Source organism: Dreissena polymorpha, chromosome 3, assembly GCF_020536995.1.
Source record: "Dreissena polymorpha isolate Duluth1 chromosome 3, UMN_Dpol_1.0, whole genome shotgun sequence".
Taxonomy (NCBI): domain Eukaryota; kingdom Metazoa; phylum Mollusca; class Bivalvia; order Myida; family Dreissenidae; genus Dreissena; species Dreissena polymorpha.
Genome location: NC_068357.1, coordinates 99478499 through 99494212, shown reverse-complemented (window position 1 = coordinate 99494212; position 15714 = coordinate 99478499). Strand labels below are relative to the sequence as shown.

The 15714-nt window shown below is 34.8% G+C and overlaps 1 protein-coding gene across 6 annotated transcripts in view; it reads right to left on the bottom strand.

The window, feature by feature from the left end:
* Positions 1–15714, bottom strand: part of LOC127870706 (adhesion G-protein coupled receptor G6-like) — a 33911-nt gene that overhangs the window by 8623 nt on the left and 9574 nt on the right. For all 6 annotated transcript variants that reach the window (XM_052413131.1, XM_052413129.1, XM_052413134.1 and 3 more), the window contains 9 exons: positions 15138–15209; positions 4580–4749; positions 4258–4361; positions 3775–3952; positions 2702–2820; positions 2364–2422; positions 1854–2008; positions 871–1006; positions 601–704 (listed from right to left, as the gene is read on the bottom strand). In XM_052413131.1, coding sequence (XP_052269091.1) covers positions 601–704; positions 871–1006; positions 1854–2008; positions 2364–2422; positions 2702–2820; positions 3775–3952; positions 4258–4361; positions 4580–4749; positions 15138–15209 — 1097 coding nt within the window. The remainder of the gene's footprint in view (positions 1–600; positions 705–870; positions 1007–1853; positions 2009–2363; positions 2423–2701; positions 2821–3774; positions 3953–4257; positions 4362–4579; positions 4750–15137; positions 15210–15714) is intronic.

The following is a 15714-nucleotide window of genomic DNA, read 5'->3' as shown; positions in this document are numbered from 1 at the left end:
ACGGGTATCAATGAACGTGTTTCACTGGTAAATTAAATCATGACAGTATTATAGTGTATTATTGTGTTATCAACTTTACACGATCCCATCAAAAATGCTAATATATTCATCTTTAAAAACCTGTAAAGTCTTATGTTTTCGAATAAAACGGTTCTTATGACACAACAATGATATAATACACGCTTTATAAAGGCATGAACATACACTTAATGAATTATACATATTTTGTAATAATAAAATAAGAAAAAAAAACACACTATAAGCCCAAAGCAAAGAACTCAAGGCATAAAAGTCATACATTTTATTTGCAGAAACAACAATTCAGCCATTACTAGTCCTTTAAGTTCATTTGATACTTGTTTCAAATTAATAAGTTCTAATTACAATTAAGTTTTTATTAAACTGTAAGACCTCTTTACTAGTGCGAGATTTGTTTGCATTGGTAATAGTCAATTTTGGCTTAGTATGTCCGTTTATCTAGAGACACTTTTCACGACACTGTTTATATTTGACTTTGTGATCTTCGAAAACCTGATTTAAAGTAGCAAGTGCTACAATTAGGTATAAATCTATGTCATTCAGTTTTATTTTGCATCATACCGTTATTTATTTCTTTCCGGGATATTTCTTGTAGAGCACGCGCTTGCTCATCCTCCAAAGGACAATCAAAGAATGATGAGGATCCCCATGCTTTGTCCGACTGGCTGAAATATATAAACACATCCTTACTTGAAGAAACCATTCACAAAGTGTGCTTCTGTCACATCGAATAATTCGTTTGACACATCGAAACGTCCAAACATGCGTCATGCACCTAACATCCATTCTTTGAAAGTATTGCACAGTTTAACAAATAAGATATTTCATTACCATAGTCTCCTAGCCACACTTCTAGTGTTGTTAAATTGAAAAGGACAGTCAATGGTGGCATTAGTTGCAACACTTGTTAGAGGCCAGTTGATTTGACCCCGATCTGCGGTCGGCTGTACGGTTGGCGGACAATATTCTGTAAAAGCAAATCAGATTTAGTAAACGACCATGATCTCTTGGTAACGCCAGGCATTATAAACAAATATGACACGCATAAATTTGTCGAACTCAAACAAACGTTGTTCGCTAGTACGAGTGTTTAAGACTTATCCGACATCAATTTAGTCCTGGACCCGTATTCACCAACCCATTCTTAGACTTAAGATTAAAGAATATACTTTGAACCAAGAAAAATTCAAAATTCATTCAATTTTCGAATATATACATGCCTCCACTGGTAATTATGTTATTAAACAATGTTCAACATGAAGAATGGTAAAGATGAGGTGTTTAATGCCAAGTTTGACAAAAAATTGAAGCAATTCTTGAATAAATCAATTTGAACAATATTCTTTATTCTTATACTTAAGTCTAAGAATGTTTTGGTAAATACATGTCAAAATATTATCTTCCAAATATTTTCTGATAAACACATGTGAAAGTTTCCTATAACCCAGAGCTTAAAAATTACAACTTATTACCGATAGTCTTATTTTAAGAACACGTCGTTTCAAAAGTCTCTTGAAAACTGTTTCTGAGACTTTGTATAATCGAAAACAATTAAAACCGAAGCACGTCTCATCAGACAGCAATACATCAACGCATTACGTAACGATTTCATATGATAAATAAATACCTGCCAATTGCGCGTTATATACGTTTTGCTAATTTTATTGTCGAGTGAGAATAATATACGGCTGCAAGTAAATATAGCAAAGATAAAACTCCTGAGACAATGTAATGTTACGAAAACAAAACAGCATAAAACATAAACAATTATTTTTGCTGAGGTCATCGCATTTTAACGCTCTTCCCACACGAACCTGAATTTGAAGGCACTATATTGACGCTTGACACTTCAAGTCCATTGAGGGTCAACTTGGGGAGTGTTTTGAATAAGGTAATTTTAACAGACTGAGCTGTTATGTACCAAATGGAAGTACAATGGATGGTCAGATGAACTGTAATTTGGGGTCCACTGAAAGTATTGTGTAAATGATAATAATAATAATAATAATAATAATAATAATAAATATGATAATAATAATTATAAAAAATAAAAAATATAATAATAATAATAATAACAATTAATAATAATAATAATAATTATTATTATTATAATTATAATTACAATTATTATTATTATTAAACGTTTGTTTGCATGAACACATGTACATATTATAAAGTATAAAATGTTATCCATTGCTCTTATCATAAAACAATGACGTAATTATTCACGCTTAACACACTTAACAACTCTAACTTATTTTACTCCGTTCTACTGCATTAGTGTGTCTTAATTTGAATTTTATTTTATTGTTCAAAGTGTCTACCTTAACTTATCAAACTCAACCCAAAATCCCATTCTCTCGTCTTGTATGAAGGCTTTTACCTAAAATGAATGATTACAGTCAGGTCATAATAACATGTAGTATAAATTTCAGTTTGTCATTGCTGTTCGTAATAATGTTACCATGATGTTTTCAATAAACACCGGTATGCTACAACGTTATGCTGAAATGTGTCAGTAAAGAAGAACAAAAGAAAACGGTTTGAAAAAAAATAAAACAGATATTTATAGCGTTTATTCGTGCATGTATTTAACACCGTGTACATATAGTGTATATTTGCCTGAAACATTTAATTTAATTCAATGCCGCAAATAACTTACATTTGCTGAAATATTTTTCGTAAATTCGTTGTACTCTTGTGAATGGACGTTTATCAACCCAGCAGACAATGCGGCCCGCAACTCAATTGAGACTTCTAACACAAATTCATTGGCATATCCTGAAAACATAACATCATACCAGTTAACATTCAGTATATCGCGAGAAAACCAATGAAAGCAATTGAGTCGCGCTGTAGACAAACTTAGATTAATGCGTATGCGTAAAGTAACGCCAAGATTAGCCTGTGGACTCCATACAGGCTCTTAAATGAGATAACTTTCGCTTTAATGGAATTGTTCGTTCAAAGAAAGTATCCTCTAAACGAAACTCCAGTCTAGGCGGTAATTGCACAGGGGTTTTCAGCCTTATATAACAGAGGCATATTAAAGGCCGCTTTCCAATTGAAAAATTCTTTAAAATCATGCAGTTTTCCCAAAAATCATAACTTACACCAGCTTTTTTTATTTCCAAAAGCAGTAATTTTAGCGAGAATTCTTTCCAAAATGAGCCATTTCTTCCCAAATTCCATAGGCTAGGGCCTTTTCCCAACGAAGCGAGGAAAACCCCTGTTGCACACAATAAACTGGGACGACACCGTACGCACATGTATTAAGCCCTGTTTTCCCAGAATGCAGCTCGATTACATTCACAATGTCTTCTTGTGGTATATGTGTTTTGGATAATTCATGTCTAATAGTGTATTTTGTGTTATCTTGTTTTAGTTTAAGGTATAAAAACATACTTAAATACAAGTGGATGTTCAGTAATTGATGCTGCGTGTTTGCAAATGAAGCGTAGTTGTGTTGACAGTTCACAGTGCGATCGAATGCAGAAATATTAAATTAAAACTAATAATTAATGATAAACACACATATTATAATGTATTGGTATATCCAGATTCGAAACTCAGCCATTATTATATGGCATATTTAAGTGTGATGTTCACTCTGCATTGATAGCAGATGTTATCAAACAAGTCCACTTTTGCGTAATATTCCATAACTACATTTTAACAGTAGTGTGCGTCCTGTGTGTAATTGAGCGCAGGTGTCATATAATATATCTGACCCACCCGCAATATTCCGAGTGTTTGAGAGGCTTCCTGTATAACACGAGAAGCACGTGGTATTTCCCTGAACACACGTCACGTTGTTCTTCGCAATGAGGTCGAGACAGGCAATGTAGTTCATGCATCCCGCAGTGGCGGAGAGTCTGTTACTAGCGTACGTGATAGTGGAGTAGCAAACATCCTGTGAAGACGTAAACCAACATGAAATAAAGGCAACAGAACGCAATCTACCATAACTTGATATTTAAAAAATAGATATTGAATTGACCGTTCCAAGGCCCCATCGTTTTCCATTTTTTATATTTAGGCATGTATGGTTTGATCACGTTGTCTCCTAGACTTTTATGCTTTCCTCAATATAATACGATATTAATTAATCACATTTTGTTTTGCACATAATCACCCATTAAATTTGACGATTGGCCGGTTTAGATTAATTGTCAATATATAACATCTATTAAAACTGTTGTATTAATTGGCACAAACCGTATTTTGCCCGCAATTTTCGATACGATTTGCACCACACGTCAACAGACCAGGAGAATCGGTACAACTATAGCAATTCACACTGGGGGCCCAAAAGATTTCCCCTGAAGCGAGTGTGGCAATGCATCTTACTACTTCGGTTAAATATGCACAAAGATATTAAATTATAACTGTTAAATGCACTAAAATTCAGTTTTTGATTTTGTTATGTAGTTGTGTTTATAAATAATGCGATTAAAATTAACTATGTAATGAAGCAAGCTGTATTATTTATAAATGAAAGATCAGTTCATTAGGTATTTTAGTATCGTTAAAGTCGAACCATGTGAACAGGCGTCGATTGACATTTTAAACAGGTCGTTTTGTCCGTTATTCAGACACAGAGCTCCCTGGACATCAAGTTGTAAAGAATTTCGTGCGTTTCTGTATTGTATCAGCTGTTTAAAAAGCTGCTCCTCGCATTGGCAATCTAATTCGTTCCCAGTTAAAATGCTGCAAATCATACAATGCAAACGTATATGTAGTATTTAAGTAACAACTCATGTATATAGTAAATGAATTAAATATTCGGCAAAGGTAAATATAGCATAATTACGCCTAATCTGCGCCGGTCGGTTCATCATTACAACACAACGATGATAGAACATATAAAGGTCACACCGAAGTTCTATGCAGTTTATGTTTCAGTTTTGGTTTCAAATTCTTCAAACGGTAAGCATTAATGGTCTCGCCAAACAATGTTTAAGACAAAGTAGTACAGTCTTAAAGAATGACGAGTTCATTTGCATACATGCAGTTTGCTCATAAGGGTTTACAAAACAGTTCACATTGGCGAATTATACCATCACAATGCAACATCAATTTGCAATGCAAAACGTTGTAATTATATAAATCAAATGTAACTATATATACACAAACAAGACCTGAACCTGTATTTGTCCTGTCATTCTTAGGTTTTAGTTTAAAGAGAAAAAATAATACTACAAAGCATCTACGCATTCTCTACCCATATTGATCGTGATCATACATTTAAAGGATATATGACATTTTAGGCAACAAAGCAGTGTAACAAATCGCTTAAATTTATGCGTATACGGTGTCCTCGCAAGAAAACGTTGGAAAATAAAACTACTTACGATTGTTTGTAGCGCCGTTAAATGTCGCATCGCCTTTATATGTCGCAGGCTACGAGATTTGTCGCAACGCTGACGACAAATGTCGCAAGGAACGATAAATGTCGCAAATCCTACTGACGATATATGTCGCAATTTTAACGATAAATGTCGCAAATATTTCAACTGACGATATATGTCGCAACATTAACGATAAATGTCGCACACCTGTGTATGTCATGTTAAAAATATAAAGTTGAAGTAAAAATGACTAACACTTTCAGGTTAGATCTAGATTACCCGACGAGGTTCATTTGGCCGACTTTCACCAGTTTTTAGTTAGTATTGCCCGAATTGATCAGTTGTGGTCAGTATTATCAATAATTGTCAGCTGCGGTGAAGATCGACCGAAGCGGTCATATTTATTCATTTCAGACCAAAAAACGTTAAGTTGTATTCAAAAATGACAAAACTCCTTGGAAAACGGAAAAGCGATGTGCCCGTAAGTTTTTGTTTTAGGTTTAAGGCAGTTTCGACAAGTTTGGTTAAATTAGGTCAGTCTTACAGGAACCGTCTGGGTAAAACAAATGTGAATTCCTCGGTATTTCTGCCGGATACTGACAGCTTTGCTAACTTCGCATCAGCGATAGAAGGCAACTATTCTTGGATAGAATCATCGATCCAGGATCGCACCGGGACCAGATTTTATAAAACGCTTTGCAAAGCCATATACATAAAGTAAACGTGATTTGCATGAGCCTGTTTGGTGAATTTTGACATTTTTTTCAATGTTAACGAAGATATTTTAATTTTGAAAGACGATAACAAAAATGAAAAACAATGACGCTAAAAATTACGTTTTGTTATCCGATGCGAACATTTAATTTCTTCAAAACGTAGGACACGGGTGCAATATTTGTGGGTGTTCATTTTCTTGTATCTTTAAGACGTTGTCAATAGTCTTTAAACGAAATATTTAAATTGGTACATAAATCCCGTCTATTTACTTAATGGTTTAATTGTCATTATAAAATGCATTTAACATGAAAAGTATATGTTTCAGCAAAAAACGTATGATTGTCGCAACTAGTATTTTATCCCACTTTTACAGCGAAATCGGTTGATTAAAGCCCCGTTGATTAAATTTCATCTATAATCAACGGCAAGGCTATAATCAATGGCACGAAATGACGTCATCAACTGCCGAACCGGGACTACTTTTTCCCACGCACCTCGTCACCTGTATTTGCCAAGTGCATCAATAATAAAAACAATCTCAAATGTTTGTCAATCTTAATGACCTTAAAACAAAGGAAAGTAGCAAAAACGAGTTTTTTGTCATTTATTGTCATTAAAACCTAGTATTAGGTAAATTTAACACTATGCAAATAGGTTCTGTTGTTGTTGCTCCCCTTTGAAGAAGTCAGTTCGATTTGCTCCCCTTTGACCGTAGAAAACAATCGTCTGGACCAAGAAATCCTGTGTTCATTTACAAGCTGTACTCGGATATGCGTCCATCTGATTTTTCTTCAAAGCATCTTTTCTACCTGGCAATACGCACAAATGACACTGCATCCCGGTGATTCTTGCGTCAACAATTGGGTGTCAACAAGTTAGGTCAGATGCTGAAGGCCATGGCAAAAGACGCCGGCTTTCTCAAGCACAAGAGAATAACGAACCACTCAGTTCGCAAATTACTGGTCCAAAAACTTCGAAATGCAAACATTCCACCCACTGAAACCATGGCCATAACAGGGCACTAAAATGTCCAGTTCATAACCAATTATTCCAACATATCTGTTGAACAGCAGCAAAAGTGATCATTCTTGCTCAGTCCAGTAAATGTTACAATCCAACAGATTCCTCTTGTTCACCTTCATGCACCGAAACTATGGCCGAAATGCAGCCTAGACAACCACTGTCTACCGTAGAACAAGTTGATCTTGATGTTCGCCCCACCCAGTCACTTCACCAGCAAATGTCTTTCTCTAGTTCGAACAACTTTGCCTCACAATTCTTTGGTGCCATTTCAACATTCAAAATGTTAATGTATATAATTAGCTTAAATCCAAATAATCTTTGTTATTTCGTCACGAAATAACCACATATTATAACAAAGAAGCAAATATTGTGCACCTCGTGATCGACTCGATAGTTTGATATCGAAAGTGAATTGTGTGTGGTGTTAGGCTACGTTGTAAACAAATGTAGTTCCTTGTATATAACAACTTAATGTCATATTGATATCATAAAACTTAAAGAATTGCAATTCAATATGATTAAAATTGTAATTAATAACGCTCGACACTTTGTTACAGAACGATATTCTGATTAAAAAAAATGATTATTTGATCAGCGGTTATTTTTGGAACGCGGAGTAATACACTGACCTTGGTTACACTACAGTCATTATCAAAGTACGACAAACACTCATGGAAACTTATTTTGTTTAAATAAAAAAAGTTTACTGAATAAAAAGTGGGATAAATAGAATAATAGGTTAGTTTTGATTATAGATCAGGTTTATCATGCTCGGCACGAAAACGAAAAAGCACTCGCCAAGGCTCGTGCTTTTTGTTTTCTAAGCCTCGCATGATAAACCTGATCTATAATCAACACTAACCTATTATTCTCTATATCCTTAATCCATCGAGACCAGGACCGATTTCATTATTTATTTCCTATATGGATTCAACATACTGTAATAAAGTTTATATGCGAAAATGAGAAATCTTCAATGCAAAAAGAATCGTCTTTGCATCGCCTTCCTATTCCACGGTGTAATATCACTTATATATGGCGAAATATATTTTAATTACTGAATTCATATATTGCAATTATTCAATTTTGTAGCGGAAATGTTGCGACATCCATGTCAAATAAAAAGACGTCGACGTCGCCAATAAACGTATCGCGAGCGTTAAAAGGCGACTACTCTAAATGAATTTGCCGGTGCAGAAGTATTCTGCTGCCACCGGACTAAAATACTTTAGAGTTTTTTTCATTGGCTATCTAAATGAAGCGCACGTGCCATCGCAATTCGTTATCACGCGCTCTGTATTAAATAAGCCAATGGAAACAATCTGTATTATTCAACCCGGAGACAGATTTTGACTTCTGCTCCGACACAAACAGTAGAGTATTCGCCCTTAAACTCAGTGCGCGTGGCTCGCGATACCTTAATTTAAACAATGCTGTAAAATGTTGAGATAACGGGGTACGAGGGTCAGCCCCAAAGCATCTAGAGTGTTTGAATCATTATCAAAGTACTTGACAAATTTACATGTCACTGTGTCCACCCATCGTATTACCAAATGCTTATTACATGTGTTACCGCATGAGGAAAATATGTTTCGTTTGCTCTGGAATAAGGGAACGCACAATTAAGGTCTCATATGATCGGACGGTGCAGGTCAGGGGAAATGACGTCGTAACCATAACGATTTAATTGGAATAATATCATGCAGTGTACCTGTATGTCAAGCTTGGTGAACAGTGCTTTTGATTAAGGTCTTATAATAGAGATTGGTATTCCCTAATTTTGCGATTTTTCGAAAAATGGTATTCTTAAAATATTCAGTGCCCCAGATAAGCTGCGTATCTGCGTCTTTCACCCTATTAAAATGTTTAAAAATGCAAAGAAATACAATATCATGCGTATTGAAAACCCAACCAATTTAACTTTTACGCAAATTCGTCAAATTTGATGCGTACGATACAAAAGCTTCGATCAAAAATGCTTTGCTCATTTTAGGTATTTTCTTTTTGGAATTATTATCGTAACGCGGTGACGCTTACATTCAGCATGCTCAGCAAACGGTCATAGTTATTCAAACGCTATGCGGACTGGATTTCATAGTTAAATTAAGCGTCTGACCAAATTATTTACGACGACAAACATGCGTTTTCAATCTGACTTAATTCGTCGCTCATTGTGCATGTATTTGTAAAGCGTCTGTACTTTCAGTTTCTATTACGATGCGAAATAAAAATAGCTAAGAGAGGTCGAAAGACGTTCAAAATTGTTGCGCCAAAATATCAGCCGATCACAAACTTTTTCGAATCAAGAAAGAAAGAGCCAATAAGTGCCGAATCATTCGTATTATCGATTTTGTTAGAAACTGTGTATACAGCAGTTGAGTTGACATCCAAAAACATGATGGAAAGTCTGTGACTGAACAAACCTGTCAAAAGTATAAAAAGGCATGTCCTTGGTTAGAAATTGTCGACATTTTTTAAAGTTTATATCATGGGCAGTTTCAAGGATTAAAGATATTACGAAACATCAGTATATCAAAATTTATGATGATAGTTTAAAGTTCTATTGAATCAATACAAGTGTGCAGCGTCAACAGAAGTAAATCAGCAATTATTTTAAGGTGTGCATTTTTATTACTCATTTCACTCTATTTGAAGAATGGAATCACCCTATTTTTCAAAATCAATGGGTTTCAAAGATACAAGGGGTTTTATTCGATTGAAAATAATCGACTGTACTAAAAGGGAAAAGAGCCTTTGTGTGAATCAAAAGGCAGCAAAGTTATAACTCATAATTACCATAAAAGTAAAGGCATTGTTGTGAGAAGGTTATATCATCTGTTAAAACGAAGATATACTGAAGGTTCAGAGGCAAAGATAAAGCAAGTTATTACTAAACTGCCACATTATCAGAAGAGCAATGCAACGTCTTCGAACAAAGCACCTGTAATGCATGTGTGCAGCAGTTCTGTGCACGATATACTTAAAATCTATCTCGTCAATATGCAGACACATGCAGTTATATACAATAAAGAAACATTTAAATTCATCTTAAGCGTAATGGATATATTAAGTCGGTTTGTGTGGTTACGAGCCATACCTAGCAAATCAGCCGATGTAATCACTTAACATTTGAGTCGCATATTTGCAGAATTTGATAAAACCAAAATAATTCAGCATGAAAGAGGACGTGAACTCGATGGGGAAGTAAAACGGTTGTTGAAAGTTCTCAATATAAAGATTCGCAAAATTCGCTCTTATCACCCTCAAAGACAGGGGAAACTTGAAATGATGCATAAAACATTGAAGCAAAAGATTGCATACGATTTGACGCATGCTGATAGCTTTGGTTTAAACTGGGCAAAACAGTTACCAGAGTATCAACGTATATAAAACAATGACCAAAAACAATGTCGAGCATGGATCAGAAGTCACCGCATGAACTTTACTAAGGAAGGGATCCTTATAATAAAAATTCAAAGCAAAATCGCAAACTGCTAATAACGAAACTAAGAGATGCCGCAAAAGTCGCAACACTAAAGTGTAATAGCCGAAATGACAGATGTCACAAGATGGCAAACAAAACACCGATTTATAATATTGGAGACTGTTACGCTATAAGAAAAAAAGATTTATTGAATAGGAGAATATGGGCAGTGATACAGAAGCGATCTTTGAAAACAAACGTGTACAAATTAAATATCGCGTCCCCGAATCTGCTCGAGCAGGACACTCCACCCGTTCGGAAGATAAATGGTGTCACGTAAACAACCTCACACAATATTCGTGTACATCAACTGGTGCAGGCAACAAGAAACGGTTACATCTAAAACAATATTGCATACCTACAACAAAATCGCCTCAGCTTGATAACTTGACGGCAACTTGACGGCAATCACCTAAACCAATATGGAACATATAGGTCGGAAGAAACGCTTAGACAAGACGTAGTAACCTTTTTGAGGCCAGCACCCGTACTTGGTAATAGGGTTTGTGGAGCAAACTGGTGGAACTCAATACTTGAGAAACCATGAAAATATTTGTTGCGGATGTCTAAAGAATATGAATACGGTGACCAAATAACATTGCAAGCGATGTCGCAGCTGTTTAATATGCACATTTTGATAGTGTCGTCTAGGAATAGTGCCACTATATTGATAATTCCGGATGGGAGTATATGTCTGACAAGCCGTTACCCTCGAATAATACTTGGACATAATACTGAACGCTGGTGGTGATGACCTGAACGCTGACGTTGATGACCTGAGCACTTGCGGTGATGACCTGAGCGCTGGCGGTTATGACCTGAATGCTGGCGGTGTGACCTTAGCGCTGGCGGTGATGACCTGAATGCTGACGGTGATGACCTGAACACTGGCGGTGATGACCTGAACGCTTGCGCTGATGACGTGAAGGCTGACGGTGATTGCATAAACGCGGACGGTGATGACCTGAAAGCTAGCGGTGATGACCTGAACGCTGGTGGTGATGACCTGAGCGCTAGTGGTTATGAACTGTGCTCTGACGGTTATGAACTGAGCGGTTGCGGTGATGACCTGAACTCAAACAGGTGTGGAAAGAACGCGCGCGTATACATATTTAAAATATGAATGGGTGATTCATGATAGTGCGGTAATCCGATTCTTTTATTGCATATTAAACATAGTATTTGTGCGCTTTAGCTATTGATAAATTATCATCAATATATATTATATTGATACATACATATTAAAATCTGGCTAAACACCTCGTTCAGATATTGGTGGGATTCAGATTACATTTACGAAACAAAAGCATCCGCAACATAAGTCACCACAATTCTAATTGATTTCATTGGTTTAAATATGTTAATGTCGTTCACAAACAAAACGAACAACAACACCGTATTTTTCGCTTTAACCATTTTCAACAACAAAAAACTCCCTGTTAACACGCTTGATATATAAACGCTTAAAAACAACTGTACAAACGAATGTTATTCAAATTCCTTAAAAATTTTCCCCAACGCCTATATCCTGTATCAAAAAAACAAGCATCCAAACAAATTATACCCTGTAATGAAATCCTAACATCGAATTTAAATTCAACTGAATGATTCAATTTCTGGCGTTTTAATATTTATTTTAATTTTTCAGTAAGAATAGGTAAAACAATCTTCTTATATGCTTGCAGAACGCACTTGTATACATTGTCAGCTTAACGTCTGTATAGATGTCGAGCTAAAATTAATGCCTAATTATATCACACAAACATATAAAGTCAAAACCTGTGCATGATTGCATAATTGTAGGAAATCAAGTGAGACATCATATCAATGAACTCATGTTGGTTTTTAATCAATCGGTACATAGTCATTTAAGAACATGGCGGTGTCCTTAGCTCTAAATAACAGAAAGGTATCGGTTTCTATATGTAACAATGATTTTTGCATTCGCTTGTTCTTTCTATAGGTTGGGTTGTTGGTGGCTTTCGAACTTACTCTTGAACTTGAACTTAATCTCGCGTTGCGAGTAAGGATTTCAAAATGAATTGCTGCAAATATAAGCCTATTTTAGAATGTGTGTCGCTTAAACAACCAGATGGAGTCTGTCAATGTTAAGTCATTTCATTAAAGGTGACACAAATGGCTTGCCCAAGCTCCAATTGTTCATTGCGTTTTGTATGCAATATCATGAACTTATAATACTCTGCTCTTTTAAATGCTTTAAGGGAATAAACCATTAATGGAAAAAAATATTTCACCATCATAAAACGTGTGATGCGCACATTCCCCGTACGCTTCAGTTGAGTCGTTAACATGAAAACAACTATTAAGCACATATTGATGTAAAAGCGTAATTACCAAACATCAAACGCATGGAAAGTTAATGCGATGACAAAAACTAACTAAATCTTTTACATCCTAGTTTATTAAAGCATAAATAAAATCGTTTACTCTCAATTATATCAATTTTCCGTTACCAGGCACGTAAATAAAATCCATACATCCACTTAAAGATTTGTCGCTGTTAGCCGGATGTTATAAAAGCGTCAGACCGGGAATAATTTGAAAGTATGATATTGAAACAATAACCTCGGATTCTTCGAATTGAAGTTATCAAAGAACTCAGTTTTCTCGAGTGAAACATGATTACATGTATATTTATCGCGCAAAGATCATTTTTCACCTTAATTTTGTGATATGTGCTAAAATAATTACAACTCCTATCCGAGAATATCAAGTATGTCATACTCGTAGTGCTTACATTAATAAATGTAAGGCTACAAGCACTATACGTCAGAACGTTCAACTGGTTTATATCTAGTGTAATTATTGTTGTTTTTAATGTTGTTAATTGCCTTTAGGCCACTTTTAATTATTAATAAAATCATACAGCAATTTTACAACATAGAACAATAACTGGTGCATATTTTATTATGTAAATTTTCACAATTGTTTAGATTAATCGGGTTAAATTAAGAATAATAATATCTACAGCCGCCAATCTAGAACTTAATGTACAGTTATACAATTTTCATCACGTTGTGTTATAATCTGAATGTAATGGCGTTCATATAATGAAATTAGTATTTTGTTTGGCCTCTATGAATAATACACGAATATCAATTAGGAAGCTGGCGAAGGGGCTGAAATTGATCGTAACGTTGATTGAACAGAAAGAAAATTATTGCCTGTCAGCAGTAATAGGCGTGTATTACTTTAACAAGTACATGTACACACTTAATTATGGTAAATCAAAGACCTATAGATAACTATTGTATTCTTTAGGTCTTTGGGTAAATGTATGTATTTCTTTTACATTCAAAACATAGTCAGGCTAACGTTTAGTGTTTATTTATTGATTTTTTTTTGTAAAACTAGTATTGTTCGTTCTAAAAAGCTCGGATTTTTCAAATTATTTACTTAATATTTCTATAACGATTTTATAATACGTGTATTATTACCCATGCGGTTTTTTTTTGTTTCACGTATAAATAATCGAACACAAAATCATGGAATTTATATCTCTCTCTATATATAGCACAACATTGGGAGTAAGTTTCTTTTATTTATTTAGCAAAATAAATTGAAAACAAGGTGTTATAATCAGTCAAGCGCTATCAACGAGGTTACGCAAAAGACGCACGATGGTGTATTGTAATATCGACATCACATTGTTGACCAGCAGTCGTTTTATTTTACCTGATCTATTAATAGACTCAGATTTTGAATGACCTGTGCTGCGCAAAAATACCACTTGACTGACGTAGCACATAGTGGACGTTTTTTTTAATAATTCATAAACTTACTCTTCCGCGACGCGTATAGTTAAAAAATGTTGCAAAACTTGCTATTAAACTAAGTTGTTCGCAAGCGAACGACTAAAAACGATCTGACACGAGTTGCCATTCCAATATAATGATACATGAACTACAGTCATGTAACTACCATACAATATTCAATACAATTTTATCGTAATTTGTGTATCTGTAATAATGTTACAGTTTTATCACATCTTACAACCTTTAGCCAATCTTGATAACAGCAGTCCATTTAGCACAGGGAAATCAACAACTGGCCACTCGAGCCAAGAACTGTAAGAATTGATTGGTCAATATTGACCACAACTGACCATTTCGGACAAAACTGACCGCAACTGACCATTTTGGACAATACTAACTTAAAACTGACCATTCTGATGGAAGTCGGCCAAATGAACCTTGTTGGGTATAATAGATCTAACCTATAAGTGTTAGTCATTTTACTTCAACTTTTCATTTTTTTACATGACTTACAAAGGTGTGCGACATTTATCGTTAATGTTGCGACATATATCGGCAGTTAGATTTTTTGCGACATTTATGGTTAAAGTTGCGACATATATCGTCAGTAGGATTTGCGACATTTATCGTTCCTTGCGACATTTATCGTCAACGTTGCGACAAATCTCGTAGCCTGCGACATATAACGGCGATGCGACATTTAACGGCGCTACATTGTTCTATTGCATAACACTCTAATTAACTTACAGCTTTTCAAGACTAGCAAGAGAGAAAATCGAATGGTGATCAATTGTGGAAATATTGTTGTTGGAGACATTTCTGAAATATAAAAACACAAATGTCGTATTCTGTCGTCATAACGTTAATTTCATGAATAATAATGAAGTACGTGAATTTGTAAGCTTTTGTTTGCGAGTTTTTTATTTTTTCCAAATATTAACAACGTAATTGTTTGGTTTTTTTAAATTTTCATCACCCTTGGTTTTTGGTGTTTGTTCTAACACGAGTTAACAACAATTAACCAGTGTTTTCCAATTTTGTGTAATAATTGACGATAGTTTTATTTGCCTTTTTATTTGATTCACATTAGCTCTGAATAAAAAAATTACAATTGCTGTAATCATGATACATATTTATTTTTGTTTCTCTGTATTTATATTTTGTGGTACTTTTGAATTTTATTCATTTTAGTTTCGAACAAGAGCTTTCGGCTTTTTCTTCAATCGTGAAAGATATTCATTTATTTTTCTCGGTATTTATATTCCTTGAAGACACGTCTCAGTTTTCCGATAATCATATTTGATTATATAGGTAGATAAATACT